The sequence below is a fragment of the Grus americana genome, chromosome 1, assembly GCF_028858705.1.
Source record: "Grus americana isolate bGruAme1 chromosome 1, bGruAme1.mat, whole genome shotgun sequence".
NCBI classification, from domain to species: Eukaryota; Metazoa; Chordata; class Aves; order Gruiformes; family Gruidae; genus Grus; species Grus americana.
The window spans coordinates 77,660,444-77,676,289 of record NC_072852.1 but is presented as its reverse complement, the minus strand read 5'-3'; the positions used below and the strand labels follow the sequence as shown (position 1 = coordinate 77,676,289).

Here is a 15,846-nt window from a genome sequence, read left to right as displayed (position 1 = left end):
AGACTTAAGGCAATGTTTGGGGTACATGATAGCAACAACTTTTAGACTCAACTTGACTCAACTGAGTCACATCCACTCAGACCCAGCAACTGTTCAGTCAGACACAATTTTGTGTGAACATTGATTCCAGACCAGGTAAGGAACAAAATGCAGCTGATAAACGGACCTCAATGTGAGCTGATCTGTGCAATGCAAGGTTACATATCCATTCGTTTGTGGCATAGTTTACCATCAAACTAAATAATCTATCCCAAGGTAACAGAAAGGCCATTGTAGTTTCATTCCCATAGTTTTAGTTTTCCATCCAGGAAACATTGCAATTGTATGTTCACTGAGAACTGAAGTAAAAGTACTAGATTCAGTATACGCAGACTATTGAAGCAGCAACAGAGCTCTCAGTTACTGTAGGTCAGGATGATCTAGTAGTGTAGAACGGCATGTTGGAATCAGCATTGCTATAGTAAACGTTTGCTCTTTTTTATGCATGCTTTTTTTTTTTTTTGTCTTAGAAACGAGATGGAAAGATCACAAGAAATGACCTTTGTCATGTTCTACGTAACTTGGTACTTCAAATGAAAGATAAAGACTTCCAGGAGTTAATTGAGATACTTGATCCACAACAGACTGGATACCTTGACTACCATGAATTTTTATACTTGTTTGAAGAAAAGGAATCAGTAGTGAGTGTTTACTTTTAATTCTCTAATCATAATCTCTTTTATAATGGCTGTGCAAAATGCTGGATTGTGTTTTGGTAAAATGTTATGCTCTGCGTACAGTTTTTATCAAAGTTAGTAAGTTCACATTCTTTCCAGCAATGGAATAATCATAATCAGCACTTCTAGACTCTTCTTTCTGAAGCATCAATTGGAGAGCAATCTCACGGTTACTAGAGGCTTTTGAAAACTCCAGCAGAATCACTAGTTCACCCATGTGTGTACAGCAGAGGAGGAGTGGCAGTAGTACTTCTTAGCTTTCAGTTGTCAGATCTGTTTTGCTGATATTTTGCTGTTTCTTGTTTTATCTATTATTCTTTATAATATACATTCATTCAAAATATATGCTATATACTACACAGACGTTGCATATTTTCCTGGGTACAGCTTTGACACCTTCTGAATTTGCAGTTGTCTTATAATGTTTTCCTTTAGAACCATTCACTGAAGGTACAGAGAGGTTATATCCTGCAACACATAGTCAATATTTCTGTGCAGTATGTCTGTTTCCTTTGACAGAAATAAGTCACTACTTTTTTGCTTGCTGAATTTCAAAGAAATAACCTAAGCTGCAGTTTGCAAATCTACTTCCTAATCTTAAGAAGCTGTTCATAATTTTTCATAATTTTCAATATCAAACCTCTTTTAGGTTTGCATTAGTATGTCAACTGACTAACTTCATATTTAGCTTTGTCTCAGGTAGTCTGGATAGTGGTTTTGAGAGATATCAAAGGAGAGCAGTAGCGTCGAGAGAGATACTAGACACACAAAAAGAAGGTCCCTGAATGAAGAAGAGCCCTGAATGGTGTGCATTGCTTTGAAATGCTTTGATGTTAGGAGCTGAAACAGGCTGCTTTCCACTCTGATGGCTCCAACAATAGCAACATTTGATGCAGCAGCTCAAGTCCCTTCCAGCTGGTTTTGAGTAGAATAATGGTCCGGGTGAAATTCTGGGGCAAAGTTTAGTAGTTGTAAAATTAACATGCTGGGGGAAATGCAAATGCTGACAGTGCCTACGTGAGCAACGGATGTGCACACTATGTGGAATTTACAAATTAAGCTGGTTAGGCTTATATTAGAGATGTGCACAGAGAAGTGCTCATTTTTGTCATTTGAAATAAGCATCCCAAATGAGTAAGTGCTAGTAGGAGAGAAGGCAGGTAAAGGGAATGTTAAACATCACAGACCATTGTCACCCTGGGATGAAATACCACCAGGGATGACACAGTAGCCACACACGACCCTAGTGGTTGTGGTTTCAGACTTTAAGAGTGATTCTGCTCTGAGGAGTAGGTATCTTCTGGACTCTGTGGTTGGGCTCGTACCCAGATCTTGATGAAAAGCAGCTGCAAGGAAGTCTGAGTGTCTGGGAATCCTTTTGGTTTGTGTCCTGAGTGGTGATGCCAGCTCCATCAAAGTGGCTCATCCTGTGGAAGAGGGAGATTACAGGTTGTACAAATGAAAGAGGACAATTTTTTCAAGAAATCTCTTCATTTTTATCAATTCTTAGGAATAATTTCATCAGAGGAGTCTGAAAAGCAGCAATGGTCAGAACCAGGATCTGGAACCAATCTAGGCCCCCAGCCAGCTAAGACAAACAAAGGGGCATCTCTACCTCCTTCTTTTCACCTGAAATTTTGCATAGTACAGGGCTTGGTCAAATCCACAATTATGCTGAGATTTTCTGTCAGAATGTGATCCTGTGTTTGTTTCTTCTCAGAACCTTCTGGTTTTAATGCACTCAATTTACAAATGAAAAACACTTTTATTCTAACTGCCAGTGCTACAGACAGATCCTAAAGCAGGTTCAGTAAGCCAGATTTCATCATTATTTTCCCCTGTGCAAGCCCATTGTCTTCAAGTTATGCCCTGAGTAAGCTGAGTGCCACTTGCAATTCATTCAGTCCTAGCGGATTTTGTTTTACAGGACTGAGGGGAGAAACAACAGCAAAAGCTCCACGTCATTATCAGTCAGTAGACATGACTCCTCAGTCACTTAAAGAAGCAGATCTATGAAGTGAGGTACACGCTTTCTTGCCATTGGTGTTCAGAACAAACATTTTCAAGGGTAAATTTTGGGCCTGATGTTGCATCATGCTTTGAAATTATTACACTAAAATTGTTTTAGTTGAACATAACTTTGTTTTAAAACAGATGGTTCACGAATAGCGTAATGGAACAAACCACAGAAAGAACCCTGCTCTTGTTGTTCTAGCCTATAATACTGTAAGTGATAATTGATTTTCAGTAAATGTTGGTCTTCCAACTTCAGGTTTGTCATTTTAGTACATTTTTTCATGTGGTAACACTATCGTAGCTTAACCTCAGGGATGCTTTTTTTTTTTGTTTCCTGCATGACTAATGCATTTGATTGTTAGGTGGAGGAGATCCTTTCACATAAGATCACAGAAAACTGGAAAGATTTTCATAAGGCCTTGCAGTCCTATGATCCTAAGTCTACTGGCACTATTAACAGAAGTCATCTAAGGAAAGTCCTACAGCTGTGTTGTCCCTCTTTGTCAGATCAACAATTTATGAAGTAAGTTGATGATGTGTGAGTTGTAACAGATTTAAGGTAATTTCTTTTCTTACCATATCTTTCTCCCTGTCTTTTAATATGACATCTGTAGTTGGAGGCATTAAGTATTTTGGTTTGCCTTAAGCATATGGAAAAGAAAAGGTCAGTGGAAGAGACGCCCCATTCCTCATGTGATCGGCTTGTAAATCTCTTATTTATTTTCATAACAATTCCATGTTGGAAACTCTTGTGAGTTTGATGTTATTTCAGCATTTCAAAGGTGAGACAAGCTTTTTCTACAAAGGAGCAACTGATGTGCTGGAGCTCTAACACATTACCAAACATTATTTAGTATTTCCAAACACAATGTAATACAAAATTAATTAAATTAATGTTATGTCTTTCCTCAGTAGACTATTGTTGTAAAGAACAAGGAATTGAAATTTAATATTGTCAACATGAAATCTCATTTTCAATAGGAGTAGGGTCCCCAAAGTGGGGAGTCAAAAGAGCTACAAGCATGGAGAGCACAGGGTCAAAATATCTAAGTCTATAGAAGAGGGAATTGTATTAGGTATTTTATTGCAATAACATTTCAGTCAGGTTATAATTGGGTCTAATCTACTCTCTCAGGAGCTCTAGTTTTCTCTGCTTACAGGCAGTGACTTTCAGAAAGATGTGGAATTCTTTCCTAGCTTTGAAAACATAATAGGAAAATCAAAGAAATCAGTTCCAGTCTGACCCTTACAACCCAGTGTCCTGCTGATCATTGTGTGTGAGGAGCAAACACAACAGCATCAATAGGAAATGGCTTTTGGAAAGTAATCTTTGATACTGAAATATGAATGAGCATGAGCGTGATCAGTAAAACCAATTCTACTGTATGCATTTTCCTTTCTATAAATGTCTTAGAGAAAACTTTGGGTGCTATGCATTGGGTTCATAAAAGTCACGTTCCCAGCACAGTGTGTTATAACTATGTGCTTTCATCATCTGTCAGTTTTATAGCTCTGTGTTTTGTAGTACATAATCAGTGGTCATTGATCATGAACAAGTAATTATCCTTTGAATTACCTGGGACTCGGCAGTTATACAATTTTCTAAATAATGTTTCTACCGTTATTTGTGTCAATGAGAGATCTGTACTATAAGAAAAGTCAGGAATTACAGCCACTTTGAATTGGAAACTGGTCTTTACTTGAAATTCTAAACATTCCCTATAAGAAAATAATATAGAGTAAAGCAATGACAGACAAACTGTTAAGGTTGAGTTCATTCATCATTGTGGTCAATGGCTGTTTTGCTTTTGTTTTAAAAGGATGCAAGAAAAGCCTTGTAAGATCAGTCGAGTGAAATGCTGAGCACTGAGGCTGTGTTCTAGCAAAGCACAGGAAGAAGTGGGTGTAATACTTGTAGGATTTCCGTTACAGTGAACATTGAGCACGTTTGTGTATTTGCATTATTGAACCATGGCATTGCTGAAAAGTGTAGGTATCTGTTTAGCAAAATGAGATTTGCAACACTATAGATGGGATGAGTCTTTTTATAGGAATAGCATCTAAAATACACATCTAAAAGATAAGGTTTGGATTCCATTGTCAAAGACATTCAGGGACATGTACTTTTGCATTGGCCATGTTCAGTTCATGAAAACAGGGTCTCATTAACTCCGTATTATTAATTCTTCTGTAGTAAACATTTCTAAAGGCACCTGTTCTTAGCAGTATCATCCGTCAGGGTCATGTTCTAGAGAGCTGATGACCACACTGGAGAAGAAACTTAATTCTTATAATAAGATGAAGAGAGAATTTATACTCAACGATGCAATAGGTGGCCTACTTGATTGGAGAAGTGTTTGGGTTTAAGATAAATGAATAATGATATAGCTAATTAAATTAGAATGGCTCATCCACAGGTGAGGAGATATTTTGAAAAACCTCCTTTCTCGTGATCTACTTTTAGAGTTGTCATTCTATGATTTAGCAGACTCCTTAAAAATCTGTTTTGACCCGCTTCTTTTCATCAAATCTCTATTTCTTTGTTTCAAATGTGGCATTAATTTTTATGTTAATCTTATTTAAGACCATCCTAAGAATATGTTGTGGATTATGCAGAGAAACAGTGGATGGCACTGTTCATTCGCTGCTCTGAAGTGGTAAGAAATGCCAGGTTTAAAAAGGCTGTATTTTAAAATAATAAGCAAAAAAAAAGTAATTGACTCCTCTAAATGCATACTCACTGGGCTTAAGACTACCACATCTGTGCTGGGAATGTCATAACCAGATTGGGGATTTAGCACGGGTGCTTTAAGGGATGCAAGGTTTTTGAGTAAAAGGTGATGAAGTGACTGAATTACATTCTGAATTCCAGTGGTTCAGCTACATCAGTCTTATTTATTTGAAATGATACTTCTGCTTTCGGGGGCTTCTACTATAATTGGACTTTTGCATTGATGTGACTCATCCTGAGGCACTTGAGGACAATACCGCTATCGCTGCAGCAGAATAGCTGGCATGCTTGTCCCAGATGGCTTCCTGTGAGATGACATTCAGACTGGGGAAAAGAGGGAACAATTTTTAAGGGCATTTGGAAGCCTTTTATGGATTACACTCACAAAGCAGATGTTGCTCTGCAGTGTTCACAGCCATTTTCTGTGTGAAGGCTACACTTGTTTTAGCAGAGCAGGGCTTCACAAATAGTAGAAAATGGAGATTCTTTCCCCTCCCTCTCACTCCCCGACACTTTCTCCCCTGCAATGTATATGACGTGCATTAGATTTCCAAAAAGAAATGAAAGCTTTGATTTCTTTTTTTTTTTTTTTTTTTTACCAGAAGGAAGGCATTGAGGCACTTTATATGTTAAGTTACAAGTGTTTTTTACCACAGGTATTTTTTTACTGTCATTCTAAATAGAACAGGCACTTGGGGTAAGCAGAGTGCAGAGAATGCCATGCGTCCCCAGCGCAAGGACAGGAGCCTTCTGCTTTCATCCAGGAATGTCCCAAAGCTTTATGGACATGAATGAAATCCTGGAAGGCTGAACAGCTCAGCGAAGCAGTGACACAGTGATGACAAGGGCTCTGATTCATGAGCTCTGCTAATTTATACAGCAGTGATTTAAGAGGGTAATTTAACAAGCCCAGGGAACTACCGACTCGACCTCTTTGCTGGAAGTTACCCTCAGAATAACAGAAGGGGCTGAACAAACAGCTCCTGGGCTGCTAAGGTTCACATCCAGGAGTATTAACTTAGGCTGCCAGTGATTTCATTTTATTCATATGCCAGGCAGCAAGTTAAGGTAAACAAGGGCTTTCATTCATGGTTTCTGACAGATTTAGTTGTGCAGTGGCTGTGATCTTAGCTCCCTCTTCCACCAATGCAGCTGAATTTGATAGGTCAGTGTCGGGTGATCCAAGCTTCTTCCAAGTGTTCACTATATAATTCAGGCGTTAATTACGCAGGGTATTCACAAAGGGTAACTGTAGGTAGGGGAGGCTTGTGTCCTTAGGCTCCTTCTAGAGTCAATGGAAATCTTCCAGGTAATGATACAGTGTTTAAGTGAGGTTCCTGCTTTCTCTGTAGGCTGCAGAAGGAGCCTGGAAAGACTAGTTTGCAGTGGCTAAGGATAGCCTTCTGAAGAATGCCCTTAACTGTATACAGAAAGGAAATGTGTTACTTTGATCGTCTTTGCCTTAAGACATTTGTATTATGCATTATTCTTAACCTCCCAAATTATTTTAAATTCTTATTTTATCCAGGTTATGCTATAAATACAAGGATAACTCTTCTGATGGAATCTTTTACAAGATGCTTTTGGATAACTTAAAAGTTGCTGTTCTTTCTGGTGACTTAAATGGTATCAGCTCACATATATCAAAGGAAAAACAACAAAGAGAAGAAAAAAGGCAAACAGAGCTTTCAAAAAGGTACTGTTACTATAGACAATTTTCTGTTTAATGTAAAGAAAAAATATGTATAGAAAGGAGACTTTCAGACAGACTGAGGATACATGCTGTTTTTCTAATGGGAAGTACTGTCCTGGGCTGATCTCTCCTTACGCAGAGATATATTCAAAATTACACAACACTCAAAGCATTGCATCAGGAGAGCAAACACACATGGACCATTCCTCAAAGACTCTAGGTTTCAGGTAAAAATGGTTGAGCTCACTTTACAGGGTCCACAAGGATTATATCTCACTCCATCATTGAAAAATTGGGGTTTTGCCCTCTAGATAATGTCTCAAAAATAAGTTTGTGATCCTCTGTAGAATCAGTCCAGGTCATTATTCAGGAACTGGATTTGAACATTCTCAGAGGATCAGAAACTCTGGTATATCTGATGGCCATGACCACTGCAGGTCATAGCTACAGCCTCCAACTGAACCAGCATCATTGACATTGGCATCCAGGTTACAAAGATGTACGATCTATTGATTCTCCTCACTTTTTACTATTGAATATATGTAAATGCCTGCATAATCTGGAGGGGAGAAACAATAAACTTTCCCTTGTAAGGGGATGAGCTTCTCTTAAAAATATTTTTTCTTGTATTTGCATGATAATCTACACGTATGGTCAGACCTGGGACACATATATTTCCTTTCACTTGAACCCAGATAATGCTTTACTCTAATATGTCCATGGAGGCATGCTCACTGCCTATCTTCCCTCATTTTTAGACTGGTATTCCATGAAACAGAATGCCTTATGCAAATCTCATATTTCTGTCAACAGCTCTCAAGACAGGAGTATGGCCTGTATTACCGCAAATTCTCCTCAGAGTTCTTCATTTCCCCTTCAGCAATCTGACCTTTTTGTGTTTCTTAAGTCCCCATCTGAATCACCTTCAGAGCAGCTCTAAGGATTGCCTTGTCTGTGCATTCACACGTCAGAACTGGCAGCTTATTCCTATGGCTCAAAAAGCCCATTTCTGTTGCCTCTGTTCTGTTGTCTCAGAGCCTTGCCACAGGATCTCCACACACTTTTCAAAGGAGGCCAAATGTTGCAGGGATACCAAACATAAACAATGGTCTCTGAGCTCCGATCCTGAATACCAATTTCAGTGCTGCTCTTAATGCAATCTGCAGCCAAGCTCTTGCAAAATGGTTTGTAGGCCCACCAAGACCTTCATGTTTCTGTCACGAACACAGAGAAACTGGCAGCAGATATTTAGCATTTGAATGAGCAATATGAGGATTCAAATGCCTGCCAAAGGAGAGCTTGCACTCACCAGAATTCACTTATCACTCTTTGCCAAGCTCTGCAACGGCAAAGCAGAGGAGGAGCATAGTATCCATCTTCTGAAGGCCTCTCAGGCACTGGGACATCCTTCTGTCTCTTCTAGCGAGGTCTTGCAATGATACAAGCCTTCTGGTATATTTTTATAACGACCACAATGCCCTTTACCTTCTTGCCAAAGTGACTGTTGGCTATGAGGCCTTTGAACCGCTTTATACAATGCAGTCAGTCGCTGGCTGTTGGGAGGATGTCAACTGGTTGGAAGTGTTACCTGGCTACCTGCCAGCAGTTCATGTGAGACAAGTTCTCAGGCACATAGATTGAGTCATTTTACTATGTCAGGCCCACAAAGGAGCAAGTCAATCCCTTGTGCAGAAAGCTGGGACCATGCTGCAAACACACCAAGTCTGACCTTTCATTTATGTTGACAAGAACTGCTGGTTTAGGCTTTCTGACAAGTTTAAAACAGAACTTTTGGATGTTTGGTTCCTGAATTGGTCAGTGTCTTGGAGCTATATCAGATGAGTTGCTCCTTCTGTAAGCATAGGCAATGGTTTACATCTTCCCTTCAGTTCCTCTTGTCCCAGTGATGTTCTGTGGTGGCCAAGTCAATTCTTGTACTAACACCTTCTAAGCCTTCTAGCCTGGAGTTCAAGGCTTCTATCCCTCCTCCTGAAACTGCTAAAATGAAACTTCAGTATCCTTATGAATCTTAATGTTACCTCTTTCCTTGTCATATAATGGGTGCTGTGCAGCTCTCATTTGCCAAATTATGTCTGCTCCTCTCTTTAGTGAGAATTTGTGACCAGTAATGGAAAAGCAATATTACATGAAGTCTCTAGGAAAGCAAATCTGGCCTCTTTCTTACCAAAGTAGTGATTTTGGACCAACAATCTGCAACGAGTGGAATCTTGATATTTCCACATCTTTCCACCTGTAAGTTCTTTAACAGGTTGGGGTGGTTAAGGTGTCCCTACCTGTGAAAGATCCTGTTCCACAATGGCCTTTGTCTTAATCCTCAGGACCTTTAGCAGACTGCCTCTGCCTCTGAAATTCTTTCCTCATTTGCTTTTGCGAGACACTAGGAAATATCTAAGACCTCATGGTTGGCTCCTTCCATGTAATATTTTTTGGGAACAGAGTGTTCCTGCAAATGCATTCCAAGATTGTAATATGACCTGTACTTCAATCAGGAAATCAACCTGTTTGTTTTCTGCATGCTGAATTTGTCCCTCCTGTTCTTGAGGTCAAAAGACCTTTCAGAATTTCCCCAAAGTTATTTTTACTGATGTCCAATGCCATTTCTACTGAAAGACTGTCAAAGCAGAGACCTGGCAATATACAAAAAAAAATGCAGATGACTCACCAACATGGAATACAGTACTGTCAATAGGACACAGCTAAACTCAAGATAAATCAGTGGCCTCACTAATAAATATCTCTGTCCCTAACTTCTGCTGAGCCACCATCTGGAGCTTTATCCATACCTTCAACCAGCATTCTGGCACCCAAAACTGATGTGTTAGAGTAGAGGGTTAGGTTAAGTTCGTCAGGCCTGAATGAAGAACTTTGAGACTCGGCCCCAGTGAGATGGGAATGTGCAGAAGTAGGTTTTGGTGTCTCACACAGTTGGTAAATGTGCTTGTGGCTTCTTACTTGAAGGTAGAAAAAGAACATACTTCTCACTGAGTACTTCAAGCTGGCAGCAGGGCAAAAGACAGTACATGGCTAGCCCAGAGAAGCACATACGCTATTGCTTGGCTAGCTGCTAACAAATGGAAAAGATAATGTCTCTGCCTTCCCAACTAGGACAATCACAGAATCACAGACTGAAAGGGCTTGGAAGGGACCTCTGGAAATCATCAAGCCCAACCCCCCTGCTCGAGCAGGATCACCTAGAGCAGGTTGCACAGGATCGTGTCCAGGTGGGTTTTGAGTATCTCCAGAGAAGGAGACTCCACAACCTCTCTGGGCAGCCTGTTCCAGTGCTCGGTCACTGTCGTGGTTTTACCCCAGCCGGCAGCTGAGCCCCATGCAGCTGCTCACTCACTCCCCCCATCGGGATGGGGGAGAGAATTGAAAAAGTTGAAGTGAGAAAACTCGTGGGCTGAGATAAAGACAGTTTAATAGGTAAAGCAAAAGCTGCGTGCACAAGCAAAGCAAGGAATTCATTCACCACTTCCCATGGGCAGGCAGGTGTTCAGCCATCCCCAGGAAAGCAGGGCTCCATCACACATAAGGGTTACTTGGGAAGACAAACACCATCACTCAAAATACTGCCTCCCCCCCCTTCCTCTTCCCCAAGCTCCTTATAAACTGAGCATGATGTCATATGGTACGGAATATCCCTTTGGTCAGTTGGGGTCAGCTGTCCTGTCTGTGTCCCCTCCCAACTTCTTGTGCATCCCCAGCCATCCCGCTGGCAGGGCAGTGCGAGAGGCAGAAAAGGCCCTCGTTCCGTGTAAGCACTGCTCAACAACAACAGGTCTATATAACGAAAACATTTCTATATTATCAACACTGCTTCCAGCACAAATCCAAAACATAGCCCCATACTAGCTACTATAAAGAAAATTAACCCTCTCAGCTGAAACCAGGACAGTCACCCTCACAGTAAAGAAGTTTTTCCTCATGTTCAGATGGAGCTTCCTGTGTTCCAGTTTGTGCTCGTTGCCCCTTGTCCTGTTGCTGGGCACCACTGAAAAGAGTCTAGCCCCATCCTCTTGACACTCACCCTTTAGGTATTTATCTTGATGAGATCCCTTCTCAGTCTTCTCTTCTCCAGGCTAAACAGACCCAGCTCTCTCAGCCTTTCCTCATACGAGAGATGCTCCAGTCCCCTCATCCTTGTAGCCCTCCGCTGGACTCTCTCCAGTAGTTCCCTGTCTGTCTTGAACTGGGGAGCCCAGAACTGGACACAGAATGAAGATTCTCTCTCCTTTTCATGACTGTCAATTTCACAAACCTTGTAACTGCTGTATCTGAAGACCCCTACCCCTCTCAAGTTTGACTGAAATTGGAAGATGGACTCCAAATTTAGGGGAAAGGCTGACAGATGTGGATGAAAAGGCTGATTGCATTATTCTCATTTCCCTATGAAACCAAGGTAAAAGCAGTGCTGGTTGGAGGGGAGTGTAATTTAAAATATAGCTTGCCTGAAATCAGGGTAGATCTCAAGGATCCCTAGTGACTCTTGTGTCTCTTAACAGGCTTTGAACTCTTTGTGACTCTGTAATTACTGCCTGAAAGCAGGAATAGATTTCTTAGAAATATGTCAGTAACTCTCCAGTTCTTCTCCTTCCCTCTTTTAAAAGCTAAAAGTAGTGTGTTTGCTTTTCTGCATAAATTTGGGAGACAATTTTAGCCAGTTCTTTAAGAATCAATATGAATACATAGCAATATTCTGTAATTTGTTCTTTCTTTGTTTGTTATTAGTATTCATTGTTCAAGCAGCCAGCTTACATTTGACTCTTTATCAAAGACCGATTCAAAAAGAGGCTTTAAGTGCTTCATACCCTTAATGCAATCTGTTGGTAGTTTTCTTTCTCTGTTAAATAGAAAGCCAAATTTTTTCTTGATCCCTCTTATACTACTGAAGTGTTTATAAAGTGAGTTCTCATTACTCTTGAAATTTTTTATATTGAATCTCACATTGTGTTGTGGCCTTTAAGATTTTGGTTATATATACTCATACTTCTCTCTTATACTGTGATGGCATGTTTCACTGTTGCACTGCCAGTTCTCCTTAAGTTATTTTCCCTTTAGATACATTTCCCATGAGACTTCAGTTCCTTGAGAAAGTAGAAATCTAGGGTTTTTTCACTGTTCTCTTGCCTTCCTTTTACAAGTGTCATAAACTCAGTCATTCCATCATCATTCCTGCCTAAGCTGTATTTCACCTTTTCAAGCAGTTTCTCTGTGTTAATTAGGAAAAAATTTAGACTTTCCCTTCACTAGATTTTGCAGCAGCAACAGGATATCACTGACACATTCTGATAATCTGCTGGACAACCTGTGTTCTGCTGTAATCATTACCCAACCACCTACAACCACATCTCTTACCCTGGATGATTTTACCTCTTTTTTTTTTTTTTCTTTTTTTTTTCCCCCCTCAGAAAAAAATCTCAAAATCTCCAAGAGATTAAAATCCAAACCCCATTTTCCCTGTTGGTGACATATAGTAGGCATCCTACCATTGTAGCACTCATGTTCTCATAATTTTTTATTAATAGCACTCTAAATAAGGTTTCATTTACTGACCTGTAAGACTCAAAGATCCGTAAGGACTTACAGGTCCCCTTCTTTATACCACATTTCTTATATTCATGCACTGACAACCACCGTGCTTGATCCATTCTGTCTGGCTTTGTCTCTTCTATGACCCTGTAATGCATAACCCTATTCCAAGCAGTTTTAGGTCCTCAGCTAAGTGGCTGTGGTTAATACCTTCCTGTGAACTTTTATGTCAGCTCCTTTCTTCAGTCTAGTCTAAGGCTTCCCTACTAGATTATAAAGCTAGTAGATAAAGAGAGCTTTTTGTGAATAAGCCCCTGATAGGGAAGGTGATCTTTTAGATGACATCCTGCAAGTAATAATTAATTTATTTCCAGGGCACATCCAGTCTTTGCCTCAGTCTTGAACCTCAATAAGGAGGAAGGTTATAAAGAAGGGTATATTTAAGTTTACCTTCATCACCTGTCCTGTAATTACTTTTTCATTTTCTCAGGGTCATTCATGTCAAGGCCTATGTTGATAGGCAGGAGAATATAATAATCAGTGGGATGGGGCAGGTAAAGTTGGTAATGTTTTGGCAACCTCTTGCGTTCAGGCAAGATAGCAGGTATCTCAGAAGACCAGATGCCTTCAGCAGATGAGTCCATCTGAGATCCTCAGGACGGAGTCACCAGTTACGGTCATCTTTTGATCCTTTTGGGAGGCTTAGAGTTAATCTTCTGTATGCTTCTCAGATCAAAGTAAAACTCTTTTCATTAGCATATTTTTAGAATAAGAGTTAAAATGTTAAGATTATCTTCAAATTTAGGGAATACTATAAAACACACTTAATAAAGCTATAAAATAAGATTGCTGAATATTTCTGCATTTTGCTTATATGGAAATACATGCTCTAAAATTTAACAAAAATAATTGTTCTAACTTTTCTTTTCATGGGTTATAGTAAATCCATAAGAGATGTAAAGTAGGTACAAGTGGGATACATTACACACCCTTTAATGTAATTTCTGTTCTGTCTTTAAAAGTTATTAAATATTTCATTGTTATTTATTTTAATGGCTTATTGATGAAGGTCGTGGTATTTCAGCAAGAAGAGTATATAGTCTGTATCTATGGACTTTCTCATAGGGCCCGAGAAAGAGGTATTCTGGCCATTCCTCCAAAGGGAAAAAGCATGGAAGTGATTTACTGGGGATCCGGGAAGAGAGAAAACGTCATAAGATTTTTTTTTTCCTTTTAAAATCAATGGAAAGACTTTCATTAACTTCTTTCATGTTAGCTTAGCCATCTCATGTTAACTCAGGAGGTATTAAAGGATAAAGGTGGCTCCTTAGATGATGTAGAAACTTGGGCTCGTTAGAAATTAAGCCTGTGATTTGGAGGTCTAGGATCTCCATTTGCAAAAGAAATATTTCGGAGCAATATCAGTCAATTTTTATTTTGTTTTGGTCCTTCCCTTTTCCCTTCCCCCTTTCCCTTTCCCTTTTCCCCTTTCCTTTCCAGCTGTATGTAAGAAACATTTGCACAATATAGGCCTTGGAATCAATGTGTGCTCTAACTTGATCAACCTATCATTTTGTTTTGCATCAAAGAAGTGTCTTCCATGTCTATGTCTTGTTTGTCATTAAAGCAGTCTTGTTCATTACTGCTGAATCAAATGTTTGAAACTACAAAAAAAAAAAAAAAGCAACTTGTCTTCATGCACAATCTTTCAATTTTAGAATCAAGCAGATTGAAGATCAAGCTAAGAAATACGCCCAGAATAGAACTGTTGATGAAGTAATAAAAAGGCTGAAGGACAGAGAGATACAACAGGCAGCAACTATTAAAGACAGCTTTTTTGCCTACAACAAGCAATCACACAGGAAAATTAATAAAGCTGGCTTGTGTAAGGTAGGAAAACTGTTAGCTATTTTTCTCTCTCCTGTACTTTTCCCAGAAAGATACTTAGTCTTAGCAATGTGCCTGCTCACACAGCTAGAGTTAAATCCTCCAGGACCGTTCCAGTTACTGATGAGCTAAACAGATCTCATGCAGGTTATTGTATGAGAAAAAAATCTCAACTTGTCTTTAAAGACATAAAATTGTCATTCTGTAGCAGCACTACACCTTGAAAGCTTCAACTGCTCCCAGTTGTCAAAAAGAACATGTATGAATTGGGATTGGCAACACACAGTTGGGACTTGGAGGTCTAATGTCAACCAACAACACACCTCTTACATGAAGTGAGTGGGCATACCCTAAAGAATCACTGGAGCCTTAACTCAGAGTCCTTAAGCCCTCTTTGCAACTCCACGTTGGTTGCTGGAAGGAACTGGATATAGGTAGGTGAAGAACAAGATCCTTACAGATACAGCATGATGCTTCAGGGAGAATGACGTAAGCTAATTTTATGCCATCTTTCAGATTTCTGAGCCTCAGCTTCCTCTGAACCACTCTTGGACTGCAATGTGGCTCGTAGTCACACTGGGACTGGGGGACACCCCCTGGGGTCACTGGCTGTCTTCCTTGGTCATTCTTCCTCTATTTTCAAAGGAGCCTGCAGTGATTGTGTCAGGGTAATCTCCTCCGGACGTCTAGCGGCATTTCAGGGCATAGACTGGTCCCCAACAGGAGAGGAGAACGTTTCTGTAGCTCTTATTTGAATTCAGTGAATTTGATCGTGTTGTAAATTTCCAATGTAATTATTTGATGTTGGGTGGGTTTTCATACTGGGTTAGCTGATTTGGGCACAGCATCTCAGTGCTGAGAGGATCCACAGTAATACGAATGTATTGAAACTGTCTAGTTTTTACTTGCCAAGGCTTCCAGTTGAATTTTGTAGGTGTCTCTTTTTGAGGTAGGATTTTCTGTGGTGTTCCCAGGGCCCATCACAGCCTTGACGGCTTGTCTGACTGCATGTTGTGCTTTGGACAGACTTGTGAGGTCATGGATTTGGGATTGTAGCTGTGATGCTGATGGCACCCAGCTGTACATTTCTTTTCACGTTTCAAAGCAAAATCCTCTGCTGAAAATTGAGACTGAGCAGGAAAAGAGGCACGATGGCAGTAATATTTCCCCAGTCTACCTAGGTTTAAGCAAGAGCTGCTGCTGAATAATGTTATGACAGTAATGCATGCTCTGCCCTTTGTCCAGGCGCT

The 15,846-nt window shown here is 40.0% G+C and overlaps 1 protein-coding gene across 1 annotated transcript in view; it reads left to right on the top strand.

Annotated features, from left to right (window-relative positions):
• EFCAB6 (EF-hand calcium binding domain 6) overlaps positions 1–15,846 on the top strand; it is a 113,469-nt gene that overhangs the window by 40,184 nt on the left and 57,439 nt on the right. Inside the window, 4 exon segments of the mRNA XM_054817097.1 lie at positions 510–680; positions 3,095–3,255; positions 6,992–7,159; positions 14,428–14,599. Coding sequence (XP_054673072.1) covers positions 510–680; positions 3,095–3,255; positions 6,992–7,159; positions 14,428–14,599 — 672 coding nt within the window.